This window comes from Zeus faber, assembly GCF_960531495.2.
Source record: "Zeus faber genome assembly, chromosome: 11".
NCBI classification, from domain to species: Eukaryota; Metazoa; Chordata; class Actinopteri; order Zeiformes; family Zeidae; genus Zeus; species Zeus faber.
Genome location: NC_137205.1, coordinates 13,290,148 through 13,305,869, shown reverse-complemented (window position 1 = coordinate 13,305,869; position 15,722 = coordinate 13,290,148). Strand labels below are relative to the sequence as shown.

General features: G+C 48.1%; 1 protein-coding gene across 1 annotated transcript; it reads left to right on the top strand.

Moving 5' to 3' along the window:
• The first annotated feature begins 628 nt into the window (after positions 1-628).
• On the top strand, positions 629-3,097 carry LOC307236908 (GTPase IMAP family member 9). Its single transcript, XM_080009493.1, has 3 exons — positions 629-718; positions 1,349-1,488; positions 1,868-3,097. Exons 1-3 carry the CDS (start codon positions 694-696, stop codon positions 2,753-2,755), a joined length of 1,053 nt encoding a protein of 350 aa, XP_079865619.1. The 5' UTR covers positions 629-693; the 3' UTR covers positions 2,756-3,097.
• Positions 3,098-15,722: the final 12,625 nt, after the last annotated feature.

Below are 15,722 nucleotides of genomic sequence, written 5' to 3'. Positions count from 1 at the left end.
GTAAGGAGTTGACGTCTTGCTATTTTATACATCACGTACTACAGCAGGATTTGAATTTGGATTGTGGACCTGGTGTACTAGAATAATCTTTTGAGGAGTGATCAGTAGCCTGACAGAGCATTCAGCAGAGTATTCACCATTATACCGTTACTGTAAGATGCCCACTTATATGGGAATGTCAACAATTAAAAACATTCCATTTTTACATAAAACACAGCAGTCCCAGAGTCCCGGCATCCATAAGAGAAAGTGTAATAAAATATATATTGCTGATACACAAAAAAATGCAAGAATTGAAAAGAGATTGTGTTTGTTGTAGGAAGGTGTGTGCATCGGGCGCGGTGTAAATATTGGTGCAGGTGAAGTGTGAAACAGTCCCAGAGAGGGAAGGTGGGAAGGGTCCTTGTAATGGGGAAAGAGGCAGATAGCAGGTAGACCTGGAAGCACCGCGCTGGGCATGGTGGGAAGGAAATGTCTCTATGTGTTGGTATTAGAAAGATATTCCGTGCAACAGAACACAGCATCAGATCACCCCCCCCCCCCCCCCCCCCCGGGGGGGGAAATGGGAAAACACCGCATGCTTGGCCCACACGTCAGGCGGACAGACGGACGAGGTTGACTCAGGACAGAAGAATGAGGAAGTGTTCTCATCTCTCCACATAAGGCTGCGAAGAACAAGTAACAACCGCGGGGATGGCGTCAGGGCGCTTGCGATCAGGTACGATCTACAATTGCATCTTCGTCTTTCACGAGTTCAACTCGCATCCGGGCTGTAACGAACCGAAAGGGCGCGGAGTCGTCGTTCCTCTCCACCCTTGTTTTGCACCCGACGGAGGCGGCTTTTCCGCAGGGCGCTGCCCCGGTGCCACCGTCAGCGTCAGACGAAAGCGCTACGGCGGCGATCGTCGTGGCACGTTAAAGTGGTGATCCGCCAGGTTCTTTTGTTTGAAAAACGGACATTGATCGTTGATTTAAGAAACAGCCATACATGAACGCAGTGCTTTTGCCCTGTGGATGTGCTGCTCTATACGCTGTTGGTGGCGGGGTCCGCCTTTCCCGTTAATAATGCAAAGATGGGGCAGGCGCCAAAAGTCCGAGGCAGTCGCGGTTGATCTGATCAACCTAGCTAGTTGTGGTCAGAAAACCGTCTGTATGGGTGAACATATTGTATCATGCCCCGAATTCGTCATGATGAGATAAAGGTGCGAAGATGCGAAAATGCATCCGTTTAAAAGCGTCTCTAAAAACTCCGGTAACTATTTAAAACAGATATCACGAGTATGGACGTTCGAAAACAATATTAAATTCGTGGACACAACGGAAACTCACTCTGTCTTTACCCCCTCAGAGCTCAGGCTGGTGGTGCTGGGCCGGACTGGGGCTGCAGACCTGATACTGGGCCTGAGAGCGTTTCAACCCCAGCACGGTGCCACCGACGCTGACCCCACCCAGTGCCCCAAGCACAGAGGGGAGGTTGCAGGGAGGCAGGTAGGCTGTGGGGCCCCTGGAATAAAGATAATCACAAGCTGTATTTGACTAAATTGCCCTGTCTTTGCACGTATTTTGCACTGGCATACAGTGCAGGCATTGGAGCAAGCAGCATTGTCCCTCTCTGATGTTAGCCTTTGGACAAAATCTCAGTGGAAATGACCTATTACTAGTATGGGCACTGGAATATAAATATGAAGTCTGCCTGATCCCGGAAATGCTTTCATACTTTTGCATTAATACGATAACTTAGACAGTAATTTGAATAATCATCTTGAGCGGATCAACCGATTGTGTTTTGCTTCAAAAATGATGAAAATAAGGTAGGAAATTCTATTTCCTGCTCTTTTTCCCCCCCTCTTGTTAATTTTCTATGCAGGTAGTAGTCGTCACTGTTCCAGACCAGTTCAGCTCGAGATGTCCCCCCGAGGAGGTGAGACGCTGCATCTCCTCCTTTGTTGCCCTGTCCACCCCGGGGCCGCACGCATTTGTGCTGTGTGTCCCACTGGACCAGCCGGAACCTTCCCACATGGAGTCGCAGGCCCTGGACGCTCTGGAGAAGCTCTTTGGCCCCTCCGCCATCAGCCAGCACACCCTCCTGCTGTTCACCCACACGGAAGAGGTGGAGGACGGTGCGTCTCTGGAGAAACACTTGGCCACAGAGCGTCAGGACCTGCTGGAGCTGGTGGAGAGGTGCGGGGACCGATACCACACCCTGCAGTTAGGCAGCGAAGAGAAGGAGGAGGACGGAAAGGTGGAGGCGCTGCTGGAGAAAGTAGAACAGGCGGTGAGGGAGAGCGGCGCGGAGCACTTCAGCTGCCCTCTGTACGAGGAGGCGGAGGCCCGGGTGAGAGAGAGGCAGGCGGAGATAGTGAGAAAGAAGGGGGGAACCGGAGGAGGAGAGGAGGAGGCGGGAGGCCGGGAGTCTCCAGCTGACCCCTGCCTGGAAGAAGACATCGGCGACGAAACGCTGGAACGGGAGAGAGAGGAGGCTCAAAGGAGCATCGGGGACTTGAACGTGGACGTCGACGGTATTTTCCCCTCGGCCACCGTCTCCCTCTCCCCGGCTCCTCCCTCTTTTCTCTGGGGTTTGTGGGAGAAGTTGATCGGCTGGATGAAGAAGTTGCCCAAACTGGTGAGGAGGGAGGCCCTCCTGGGGGCCTTCGTCGGGCTCTTTGTCGGGGGGCCGTTTGGGGGCATGTTGGGGGCCACGGTTGGGTCAGTCGCTACTGAGGTGGGGAGAAGAAAAACTCAGAAAAATAAATGAATGGAGTGGAGGAGTGCGATGCAATGCTATCACTGTATGACTGAAATGGATACAGAGATGCACCTTAAAGTCATTTCACTACATTGAGCAAAGCAATATATTGTCAAGCTGCTTGCTGCACTGCTATCACCCTCACAATATTTCTGGTATCTATCTTTACTATTGACTGTGCGCACCAACTTTAAGTATTTGAAAGTCTCGCCATCGTTCATTAATAGGGCTGTAGTTGCACAATTTATCCGCTTGGAGGAGACATTGTCCCTGTATTGGAGCTGCTGGCTGAATTAATTTAACTGAGCGTATACTACTGTATGTTTCGCTGTTAACCCAAACAAATAAAAGCTGCTACCAAATATTTCTAAAATGCAGATTACTTCCCATGCACATTTTAGTGATTTATTCCAATAATGCGTTGTGGAAAATTCCACTTCAAAATGAGATTGATGAATACAAATAAAAACTATATTATAAAAAAAATATACTGTAAGTGTATGGCAGGAGGAAACCCTATTGATGAATAAACTTTTTTTTTCTTTTCTACAAAGTCTTTTGAAGAGCAACATCAACTGCAGGGCGCTGAAATAACAGGCTGCAGCTCCCCAAGTATAGGCTGCAAAGAATGGGAGGCCAGGATCCTGCATCTGAAATGATGCCTAAAAACAACTGAGCAGGGAAGCCGTCTCTCCCAGTCTCACTCCTCCTTACACAATGGCAGGTTATGGTTTTGACATTGATGTAATTGATACTCTGCTAAAACCATCAGTCATAACCCATCCTTACCGCCCTCTCCCTCGCTCTCCTCTCTCACTTTCTCCCTCTCTCTAAGCATGCCGGAGGTTCTGCCTTCAGAACATCTAGGCGTTTCCGAGTGTGGGTGGTCCGACTGGGGTGGGAGGGAGAAAGGGAATTAGACCAGCTCTCATGTTCCCCCCCCCCCCCCCCCCAAAAAAGAGAGGGAAGAGTGGAGTGAGAAAGAGAAAGAGAGAGAGAGAGTGAGGCGGAGCGAGTGCAAGGATAGAGAGAGGGAGAGAGAGAGAAAGAGAGAGAGAGAGAGGGAGAGAGACCAAGGCAAGGGGACATGCTCGGAGACTACATCTGTCTTCCAGATGTGGCCTCCACAGTTGTCTGAAGCAGGAAAAAAAAATAAAGTTTTAAAAGTAAAGGAAAATTGGTGCTAAAGAGTTTTTTATTGATAGGGATTACACATACGGTACAGAGCTGACTACAATATGCAGTGCCGGCCTGGGGTGCACGGGCCCGGGATGTGTAACGTTTTTCTGCAGTGAAAATGACGTACCATGCCATGCCCCTTGAAGATATTGTATATAAAAGAACACCTGTCCAAATATTATTCAGTCCTAGTGGATGGACACGGAGGAGAAGACAGGGAGAGTAATGATGGAGTCGATGCAGTGGAGACATATTATGAGGGTTGATTTCTTTTCTGTTTTTTGTTTTTTTTGGAGGAGGAGGAGGAGGAGGAAAATTTATTTCTTTGGGAATACAAGACTATGGGACGCAAAAGTATCACAGATCAAAAGTGACACATGAAAAGCTCACAAATCACGGCAGATGCGTGTCGGAGCGTCCCCCGGAGGTGCGAACGGTGGCGGCCAGGCCCCGGTGCTGTGCTGTGCTGGAGGACGCCCTTGCAGGACGGTGGAAAAAAAAAAAAAGGAGGGTGGGGGATATGCGGATTGATTTGTGCCTGTGTGTACAAGCAAAGGCGAGATCTGAGCAAACATCTGAGGGAATCACCAGTGGCCCATCATTAACACGCGAGGTGGAACCTCTGGGCCGCCCCCTCGGAGCAAAGATGTTGTTGCAAGGGCCTTGCGGTACCCCATTGAAGTGGGAGCGGTCCACTGTGAGACACGGACACCGCAATACTTTCCCGCTATCAACGGGCCCCGTGGGCTGGAAAAGACACCGAGCCAAAGGAAAACAAACAGGATGACCCACTCCCCCCCCCCCCCCGCCCCTCAACCACACAGGGCCTGTATCCCCTGGCCTCCCCACAGAGAAGTTACACTTTTATGGTGAAGACGCTTGAGCTGTTTCCTAAAGTGGATGTAAAGGACTGGGTTAGTCCAGAGAGATGCTTCCAGCCTCACCTGGAATCAGGTTCTTTGGGATGTCTGGGGTCGGACGTCTCATTTTACGATGTAATACACAGAATATTACAACAACAACCACAACAACAACAACAACACCAGCAATCTAGAACTAAAAAGGAAAACAGCTCATCTCCCGGGGCATTGCAGCAAATCATTTAAATAGTCTGGTTTTGGTGTTGTTTTTAGTATCATAATTTATATCTATTTATATTTCATTTCGCACAGGGAGACCATGCAAGGCAGCAGCAGTTGACCATTTGGACAGGGGGGAAAAAAACAAAACGACCAAAAATGTTTTGAGGGAACAAAGTCAAAGCAAAACGAGCGCTTGGCAAAGGCAAAGCATGAAGGATAGACAGGGGGGGAAAAAAAAAGAAAAGAAAGCAGGAGATAGAGAGGGATTTTTTTTTTTTCGCAAACACACAAATGCCAAAGCGGGGTATTTAAACTAGCAATTTCGGTCGGCATTCTCTATCTTCTCAAAGCCCCGGCGGTGTGTGTGTGTGTGTGTGCGTGTGTGTGTGTGTTTGTGCATGTGTGTGTGTGTGCATGTGTGTGTGGCTTGGCCCCGGCCAGTGGTGTCCAGCGGCTCGTTGGGTGTGCTGCTCACTGTGAGCCCTCTCATCTTTTTCTTATTAGCCCTGTTTTCATGTTCCTCTCTAGCATGAGCGTGTGTGGCTGCAATTGTTTATGAAACACTCAGAGGAACTAATGTAGACCACTGTGTGTGTGTGTGTGTGTGTGTGTGTGTGTGTGGAGGGTGGTAGACAGACAGACAGACAGACAGACAGACAGACAGATAGATAGATAGATAGATAGACAGACAGATAGATAGATAGATAGATAGATGATACATAGATAGATACATAGATAGATACATAGATAGATAGAAAACAATAGGCAGTAATACTAACAAACGACAGAATAAAAATATAGAAATATAAAAACGTGTAAATGTACACGATAAAATATGGCAGGCTAATGACAATAAACAGGCGTTTTTGCCAGAATATTTTTGACGTTTGAATCTGGTGGAATACAAAGAGAGAACAATGAAAGAGAGTGGAAGGAAGATAATATTTCCCGACACCAACTGAGAAACACATTTAGGGATTCACTTCAGATGGAAACTAAAAATAAGGCGCACGCACGCACGCGCACGCACACACACACACACACACACACACACACACACGCACACACACACACACACGCACACACACACGCACGCACACACACAAACACGCATCGGTCTCGTGGTGTTCAGACCGCACGTCCTCCGCACGAAAACAAGGTATCGGGACGAGCCGAAAAAAGAAGCGACAGGACAGAAGAGGCTCCGAGACGACATGAAAACCAAAACGCAGACAGCTGCTGTGAGGAGCACGCACGCACGCACGCACGCACGCACGCCCGCCGCTTGAGAGCAGGGCGAGAGGCACGACCCGAGGGCCGGTGACCCGGTTGGAGTCACGACCCGCGCCCCCCGCCCTCACCGTCGCAGCGGCGCCGTCCCGACGCGCGGACCCGGGCGGACGGAGGAAGGAGGAAGCTCCGCGGAGACGCAACAGCGGAGACAGCGACGGTGGCTGAAGAGGAGGGTGAGCAGATGAGAGTGACGGCGCTGGTCAGATGACGGATGCGGGGTGAAGGTTGCGGTGATGACCAGTTGGGGGAGAGCAGCAAAGTACAAGTACTGCATTATTATTATTTTTTTTAAGTATCTGTACAAGTGTATTCCGTTGCCGGGACTTTTCGACTGTTTACTCCGCATCATTTCCACTCCACTACAAAGCAAATGTCGATTTTTTTTTTTTTACTCTACTACATTTCCATATGTGTCAGATATATATCAAAATCAGGGAGTGGAACCATCAAACCGCTCATCGATGATTCATTAGGTCCATATCCTTGAAAATGACTACGACACTTAAAGTATTTTATGATAAATTGTAGTCAGGAACTCATCTGCAGAGCAGAGCACAACCAACTTACTGTAGGTAATTTATGAAGTATTATAGGCTCTTGTTATATCAGGACACAAGTACTTTTACTAGTACATTAAAGAGCAAGTTCTTATATACTTAGTGTCAGTGTGGTACTTTCATTTTTACAAGAGCCATTTTGTGGTCAGGGCATTTGTACTTTTACTTAGTAAAAAGCTCTGACTGTACTGTACCCTGCTGACTACGTCCTGTGCATTCAAAGCGTATTCTAAATACGCACAACCCATTCATGTCCTTTTTGGACTGGACGCATGGTTGTCTTGGACACTTGAATGCCCAGCACGACGAAAAAAACCGAATGCTTGAATGGCGACATCCCATAATCACACGTCAGTTCCCGGTGCAAAGTTGCGCTCTTGAGGTGCGACCGCCTCCACTGAAGGGTCATGGTTCATAATCACTCGACACATCCGTTCTCGGGCGTCTCGTACGTCTAACAACCGTGTAGCTGATCGCGCCGCTGTGAGTGTTCCCTCCGCCTGCAGCCAGGGTCCACGGCACGGAGGGAGGGGCGCTGATGGACGTGGCCCTAAATTTACATCGTGAGGAAACCTAGCCTAAAAGACACATTGCCGACGGCCATGTTTGCGGACGAGGCCTGAAACAAAGAGGGTTTCGGTTTTTTGGGTTTAAAGAGCTATCTGTGAGTGGCATCTGAGAATGTGGCAAATAAAGGCACATGAGAGCCCCAGAGCCGTGCGTGCTTGCATATGTGCGTGTGTGTGCGTGTGTGTGTGTGTGCGTCTGTGTGCGCGTGTGCGCGCGTGCGTGCGCGCGAGACAGTTCTTTGGAGTCGTGGTTTTACACCACACCTCCTTCAACAGACGGCCTTTAAGGGTTCTGGGGGGAAAGGGGTCTTCAGTCACAACAGAAGACAACTCACTGCTTGTGGAGCTGTGGTGTGGGTGTTGGATGGCCCCTGCGCTCGCCCATAATTGATGAATAGTGTGGTCCGCATTAACTGACATGCGCCGTTGGATGTAAGTGGGTGCGGTGAGCGGGGGGCCCTTTTGAAGCTGGGTTGCCGTGGGCCGCGTTTGAACCGACGGCGCAGACCCCTCATCGCTGTAATGGACACCGGCCCGCGGTGGGATCATGGGCTCGGGGCAGGCCAAGTCAAGCGCGCGCGCACACACACACACACACGTAAGACATACACACAGATATAAATGTATGCAAGGTCTTGAATACACATACAAACATATACACACAGCGGTAGTGCCCCCACCCCATCCCCCAAGTTGTATTACAGGGCTTTGGGGGAGGTGATTGTATTATTCCTGCTGCAACACTGACTTAATTCAAGGCAGACCTGACCCTCGTCGGTGCTTCTCCAGTTCGACTCGATTGGATCAAGTCGTAATCCTCGGCCCACCACATGAGTGGGAGACACAAAGTGGAGCTGCACTCGCTGCTGCCACAGACGTCAAATGTCACTCAGGCCCATGTGCCGTCATGCGGCTCCGCAATGGGTATCACCATGTCATATGAAAGCCGGGGGGGAGCTTAATAGAGGGCCCGGCGGAGAGCGGAGCCGGAGACAGACAAACAGGAAGATTGGAGCCACGTCTCGCGCGCAAGATACCACGCCGTCAACCTGGAACTGATCTTCTCCTTCGCCCCGTTGTTTTCGCAGATCCCCGAGCGCCCGCACAGCCTCCGCCAGGAAAGCCGAAGGAGCTGACCCGTGATAACCACTTCAGAGTTGCAGGCGCGCAACAACAATCTCTAAATAGGGAGCGTCTAAAGGAAACGTTTTACTCTAAGCTATGACTAAGAAACCCAAAGCACCTCAAAACAACGTTGGGTCGCGTCCAACTTTTATTGCCGTTACGCGCAGCCAAACACATAATAACTTCTGCTCACGGGGCATGTCTTGTCATATCATTTCAAAGGACACCAAACATGAAATACGCACACACGCAGCCTTGACTTGACGAGGAAAGGAGGCATGCCTTTTTTTTTTGGCTACTTCAGACGGTGTGTGGCAGAGGAGAAGCTCTGGCGGGGAGGGGCACACGGTGCCCGGGGGTGCCTCCGGCTCCCACGCAGGATAAGTGGCGCGACCCCCCCGGCGGGTGGCGGGGGGCGCTTCCGATGCCCCCTGATGCCCGTTGACACCGCCGGGGGCTCGGACACACCCTTTTCAGTCCCCCGTTTGAAGCCCGGAGACACGCACAGGGAAGGGCCTCTGATTTTTGCCCTGCGGTCTCTTTGAAACCGCGCATCCTGCAAAACAGATAAACACGACGGGCCCGGGCGCAGTGCAAAAATATAATGATGAAGATGCACAGCTGCAGTGGCTTTGCTTTGGCCCAGAGAGGGCAGTGGAAGCAACATGGAAAGGATACTCAAGGATCCCCGTGCTGCACTTAGATGAAGGGATTCACCCCAAGAACCTTGAATATAAAGCCACATAAATCAAGGTGGATGAATTAACTTTTTATTTTTTATTTTTTCCCCCAGATTAGGCAAAAGTCAATTCAAAGTCAAGTGAAAATACGTGGGCGTCAAGTGAGGTAACACAGCAGAATGTCAGCACCGTTGATAGTACCACTGCTGTTATCTGCCTTGATATGAAACAGCGCAGCAAATGCACAATGCACAACTGCATATACCATGACAAGGAGGATTTGATGTTAAATCCATTTTTTCTGATTATTCAGGGGCTACACACAAACACTAAATCGGGCCCAAAAACTTCACACACGTCCCTACGCTTAAGGAGAGTTATATCTCCAACAGTACCTCCAATATACCAAGTTAAACCGCAATAGAAATGTAAAAATATAATGATTAAATAGTTATTATTATTATTATTATTATTATTATTATTATTATTATTATTATTATTATTATTATTATTATTATTATTATTATTATTATTATTATTATTATGTCAATAATACTACTACTACTACTACTACTACTACTACTACTACTACTACTAATAATAATTATAGTAAATTCAAATTAAGCTATATGGGTCTAATTCTCTACAGAAGATTCATGAAATAAGAGGAACAATTGCAATAATAAGGAATAATAAAGGAAATAAGAATAAGGAAAATAATAAGGAAAAATAAAGGCATGAAGGCAATAAAGACTGGACTAATTTGGTCTCTTTTGTTTCGAGCTTTTGATGTGACTTCTTATTGACTCAGTCTGACCATGATCAAGTTGAAATGAATGAGTATGAGGCTTCTGAGGACCATAAGTCATTTTGGGTTTTGGGGTATTTTGTTCATTTTGTTCCTGAGACATTTTTCCTTGAAACACTGAGTCAGAATCAAGCTTTTGGTCATTTCAGTACGCTGAGTTCTTTTGGGGTTTTGGGGTTTTAAATTTGTTGTTCATCGCAGTGAAGCCAAAATTCATTAAGAGGCATTCTAAAGATCTGTGGACACGGGACTCATGGAATAATGCAAATACAACTTGGACACAGATTCATGTTTTTTAGACTATTTTCGAGTGATGTGCTATGGGTATGTATATTAAACTTTTATCTACAGCACCAATGTTTTGACGTTCAACTTAGAGTAAGGTTGAACATAGAATTAGAGTTTTTCCAAAGGCTCAATAAAGTGTCTTTTTTTAAGTGTTGTGAAAGGGCAAAAAAGATGCTGAAATCTGTCTAAGATATCTTTTTTTTTTAAAAGCCAGAAAAAAAAATCATGAAATCAAACAAGCGAGCCGCGTTCAAAACGCGAGTACTACCAAAAGGACTGCTACTTGAGAAAGAGAGTCAAAAGAACTTTCAGCACGTTGGTGATGACAACACTGCATGTTTAGTTTCTTTTTTTCCCCCCATCATCTTGACCTCAGAACGCATAGTGGGATACGGTTACAAGAGCAGTGTGGAGTGATTGCATACTACCATATTTAACCGGAAGTAGGATGTCATCCTGGTATTTTTCGCATGCGCATATGGTTTTGGACATATTAAAAAACGCACCCAAAAAAAAAAAAAAAAAAGACGAACATGACCCGACTAACATGCAGCATGAGATAAAATTGTTGAAATTGGAAAGATATGGGACCAAACCGACGTGAAAAACAATACGCCGCGTTTAGTGGGAATCGGCACCAGACGGGGACTCAAAGTGACCTCTGTTCGATCAGACCGAGGAACAACACAAAGATCGCATCAAAACCAGCTGCTGTGAGGCACGATAAGATAAGATAACGCCAGATAAGATGTGACTTTGTTCATCCCCGAGGGGGTATTTTTTTTTTCCAGGGGGGAAAACAAAAAGAAAAGAAAATACAAGGAGGGCGGAGGCGGCCGCGGAAGGCGCCGACCGACTTGGCGACACTTGGACACGCGGGGGTCAAACACATTCACGATGCTTTGTCTTCTTTGGTTTTGAAAAAAAAGAACATCATCCCCGGATGAGCTCCAAGGCCGCGGTGTATTCTCTCGTGGGTCGGGGATCGAACGCGTTTGAAAAATTCGGATAGTTTTGATTCGCAAGCCTGCACTTATTTTAACGCTTATTTTTCATCGTTCTGGCTCCAGGTTCACTGGAACAAAGCCATTAATAAACGTTCCCCATAATGCAGCGAAGATGGAAGAGAAAGAGATAAAAAACTCACTTCAATTCATTAACCTTTTTTTTTTTTTTTAATTAATAATATAATTCTAAATTGAGAAAACCACAAAAAATATGGGATCGACAAACTGAGGAATTTCTTTAGAGGTGATTCACTGACTCCGATCCAGTGACTCGAGGCTCCGGTGTTTACACTTGAAAAATATCAGATTCGTCATTTTCGGCGAGACCCGGCTCTCAGGATTCATTGATTCATCGTCAGACGAGCCGGGATCAAAGCACCGTGTTAAATCCCTCCCAACAGCAGATTCCTCCTCAAATGTGTTTCAGTTTGTCCATGGTTTGCGCTCAGCCGAACGGTCGCTGAGAACGAGAGGAGTGTGTGAGAGACAAATCGTGAGAGAATCGGACAGATCGTGGTCACTTTGATGTGCTCTTGACGCTTGGTGCTGAGAATAGATACTAGGTGGAAAAAAAGCAATATCACAGGACAAATGTCTCTCTGGGAAACCACAACAGTATAAAAGCCAAGCCGGCGTGTGGACGTAGTGTATTTCGGATGTGGGCGTGTGCGTGTGTGTGTGTGCGTGTGTGTGCGTGTGTATGCATGTGTGTGTGTGTGTGTGTGCGCGTGCCTGCGTGTGTGTATGTGTGCCCGCGTGTGTGTGTGTGTGTGTGTCACTGTACCTCACAAACTGCTCGCACACGCACTCCTTCATGTGTGCAGACTATCGAGCTGTCAATCACTCCGAGTGATGAAGTTGAAAAAAAAGAAAAAAAAAGAAAGCCTTTTTCTCCCAAATAACCTCAAGTGAGGCAGACAGCCGACACGCCTTTAAAGGGAAACAAAACAGCCTCCACCACATCTAAATCTCCCTGTAGAAGAAGAAGAAGGAGGAGGAGGAGGAGGAGGCGGAGGAACAGCCGAGCTCGTGTGATCAGAGCCCCCGCCACCAATATGCTCCCCATATGTCTGGGTTCAGCGTTTGTCTTTCAACTCTGGTCATGTTTTGTTTTGAAGGAATTTGGCTTTATTGCACATATCTATTTATCTGCTCTCCGCGTCCCGCGTATTAGGCCAAGCCTGTCGCCGTGCGGACGCTGACAGACCGTCACTTATCGGCGGCCGGACGCTGCGCTTTGTCAATGGCACACACGCCAGCATTTGGAAAAACCCGGGCCTACACGCGGCCCAAGGAGAAGACTCCGTTTTTTACCCTTACGCCCGCTTCACACCGAACGCGACAAACGATGAGGCCATTCGATTCCGACTCACCCGTTCCCGGAGGGTCGGATTCGGCACACGAAAAGCTAAGACAGCCATGAAAAAACCTGCCCTCCCATTTTCTACGACATATTTGGGGATGCGAAAAAGCCTGACGCAGTTCACCCGACGGCCACTGAGGGGGGGGGGGTCCGACTGTCGGATACGATTACGCGTTCGATGTGAAGCCGGCTTTACGATCCGATCTGCGTCCGGTTGCGAAATATGAAGCGTATCAGTCGACATCGAACGCTTCTTTTTTTTTTTTTTCTTTTTTTTTAGTTTTCAATCAAAAAATGCAGAATTACTTCACTTGCAACTCCGTGCCAGAGCCCTTTAGTCACAGCCGGCGTTCGAACACTCCATCACTCACTGAAATCTGAAATCCGACAGGCACCAGAAACTCACGGCAAAGCCAAGGGCCTTTTGACAAATGAAGCTGCCTATTCACACACACCCCTCCCCCTCCCCCCCCCATCTAATAATGAACTTTCCCTATGACTCAACATGGACTCAACATGGTCATTATATGAGGAGGCTGTCGTATTTATTTAACTAGGAAACGAAGACGGCTGAAGTCCAGCCATGCCGTTTGTTAGATCATGTCAGATTGGAACCATGGCATATTAAGTTGATTTCCCTGTCTCCCCTGCTCTCTCTCTCTCTCTCTCTCTCTCTCTCTCTCTCGCTCGCTCCATTGAGGCAGGGTGGTCCCCACTCTGGCCTGGTGTGTGGGACTGTCACAACAACTTGACCTCCAGGAAATTTCAAACACACACGCTAATTCCGTACACATGCACATATCTAATCGCACGCACAGCAAAAAACGTACGGATGCACAGATGTGAGTATTTGAATAAACACACACACACACACACACACACACACACACGCAGGCACGCACGCACGCACGCACGCACGCACGCACTCACACACACACATACACACACATACCCACACATACACAGACACACACACATACATACATACACATACACACACACACACACACACACACACACACACACACACACACACACACACACACAAACACACACATTCTTGTACTGGTATCAAAGTGAGTTCAGAGTAAATACACCTGCAAATGAGGACCCATGTTTCTGTTGCACTTCTAAACCAAAAATTTGTAAATTCGGTCCTCACAAGTACAGTAAAACAAACAAACAAACAAACACACACACACACATACACATTCTTGTACTGGTATCAAAGTGAGTTCAGAGTAAATATACCCGGTGAGTGAGGACCCATGTTTCTGTTACACTTCCAAAACAAAAAAAAGTAAATTTGGTCCTCACAAGTATAGTATAACAATCATGCACACACACACACACACACACACACACACACACACACACACACACACACACACACACACACAGGCACGCGCACGCGCACGCACGCACGCACACGCACACGTGCGGCCGTGCGCACACAGAAACACCACTAACCTCTGCCCCGCTTGTAGAGGTGAGGGAGCAACACTCCCCGAAATAACAAAGCCGCCATTGACACTGACCCGGACCAATCCTTCCTCCACTCCCTCGCCCCACCCCACCCCACCCCCCCTCTCCCGTCCTCAGTCCCCAGGCCCTCGTCCTCCTCTCCCTCCCACATCGCCCCCCCCGTCATCGCGCGCCCAGCGCCGGCCAGCGCGTCCGTCCCGGAATGCGGTTCAGGTGCGGGGATCGTTGCTGTTTCCAATTACCAGGGCATAAATTAGCGCGGCTCTCTCTCCCCTGTCCTCTCTCCAAACATTGCTGTCTCCTCATCCTTGTCGACCCCTCCGCACTCCTTCACTCCGGCTGTGACCTCTCCTCCATCGCTCCGCCACATAAATTTCCTGCCTTTACGGCTCTTGTCGGCAACCCCCTGCACGCCTCTAACTCTGCGTAAAACCTTCCATTGTCAGTCAATAAGAGTATTAACCCCCGCGCCATATATCTGACTTTGAAGGGAATACACCTCTTGGGGTTTGTTTTTTTTTAACGGGGAGTCTGGTTACTGTAACCGAGATACTTTGGAGAAGACAAGGACATAACCTGACACATGTACTTCCACATCTGCAACAAAGCGTATAAGCATGCGCCGAATTAACTCTCGATTACTCAACGCGGAACGTGCGGGAGGCGAGGGATTCGTGTCGCTCTCTTTCTTCGCCGAGTTTATGACACGGCATGTTTTGCGGGCTTTTTATCCGCAGGTCGGTCTGTTAAAACGTGTGTGTTATTTTTCCAGGGCAGAGAGATCAGCCCTCAGTGTAGCCAAGTAGGACCCCGAGGTCAGCCCGGCACCGGGAGTTCACATCTGTTCAAATAAATCCTCCACTGTGCCATCAGCAATCAAAACACACACGCACACGGACACGCACGCACGCGCGCACACACACACACACACACACACACGCACGAACCACGCACACACACACACACACACACACAGGCAAAAATCCATGCATTGGTTGAGCACACACGCTTCATGCACACGCTTCATGCACACTTTCATTCAAACATTGAGACTAAAGCTAATACACTGATGATCACACGGTTGCACACACACACACGGTAAAAAAAAAGAAGTCCGTTTTAACTGGGGAAGTAAAACATAGCGCTTGTATTTCATCATCTTTTTTTTTTTATTTTTTTTTTACTTTCCTGCCGTTGGCACCTGTCAACCTTGTGTTTTTTCTCTTCGTTTTTTTTTTTTGTTTTTCCTTTTTTTTTCTTCTTTTTTTCTTTTACAAGCTTGGGCAGCAGTTACAGAGAGCACAGCGCCCAGGAGGGGAATTTACAGAGCGTGTCCTCCCCAGGATCAAATGCCCTCATGATGTGTTCTGTGTGTGTGTATGTGCATTTGTGCGTGTGTGTGTGTGTGTGTGCGCGCGTGTGCAGGTGTGTGTTTGTGAGCGTGTGTGTGTGAGCGTGTGTGTGTGTGTGTGTGTGTGTGTGTGTGTATCCATCTATATAACTTCATACCCTTCCCCATCAACACACACTGCTACCGGTG

What these genes read in the sequence shown, in the direction of transcription:
- LOC307236908 (XM_080009493.1), top strand. Translation starts at nt 694, where the DNA reads ATGGCGTCAGGGCGCTTGCGATCAG. An exon ending in GTCAGGGCGCTTGCGATCAG is followed by an intron (nt 719 to 1,348) that starts GTACGATCTACA and finishes TTACCCCCTCAG; the next exon opens with AGCTCAGGCTGGTGGTGCTG. An exon ending in GGGAGGTTGCAGGGAGGCAG is followed by an intron (nt 1,489 to 1,867) that starts GTAGGCTGTGGG and finishes TTTTCTATGCAG; the next exon opens with GTAGTAGTCGTCACTGTTCC.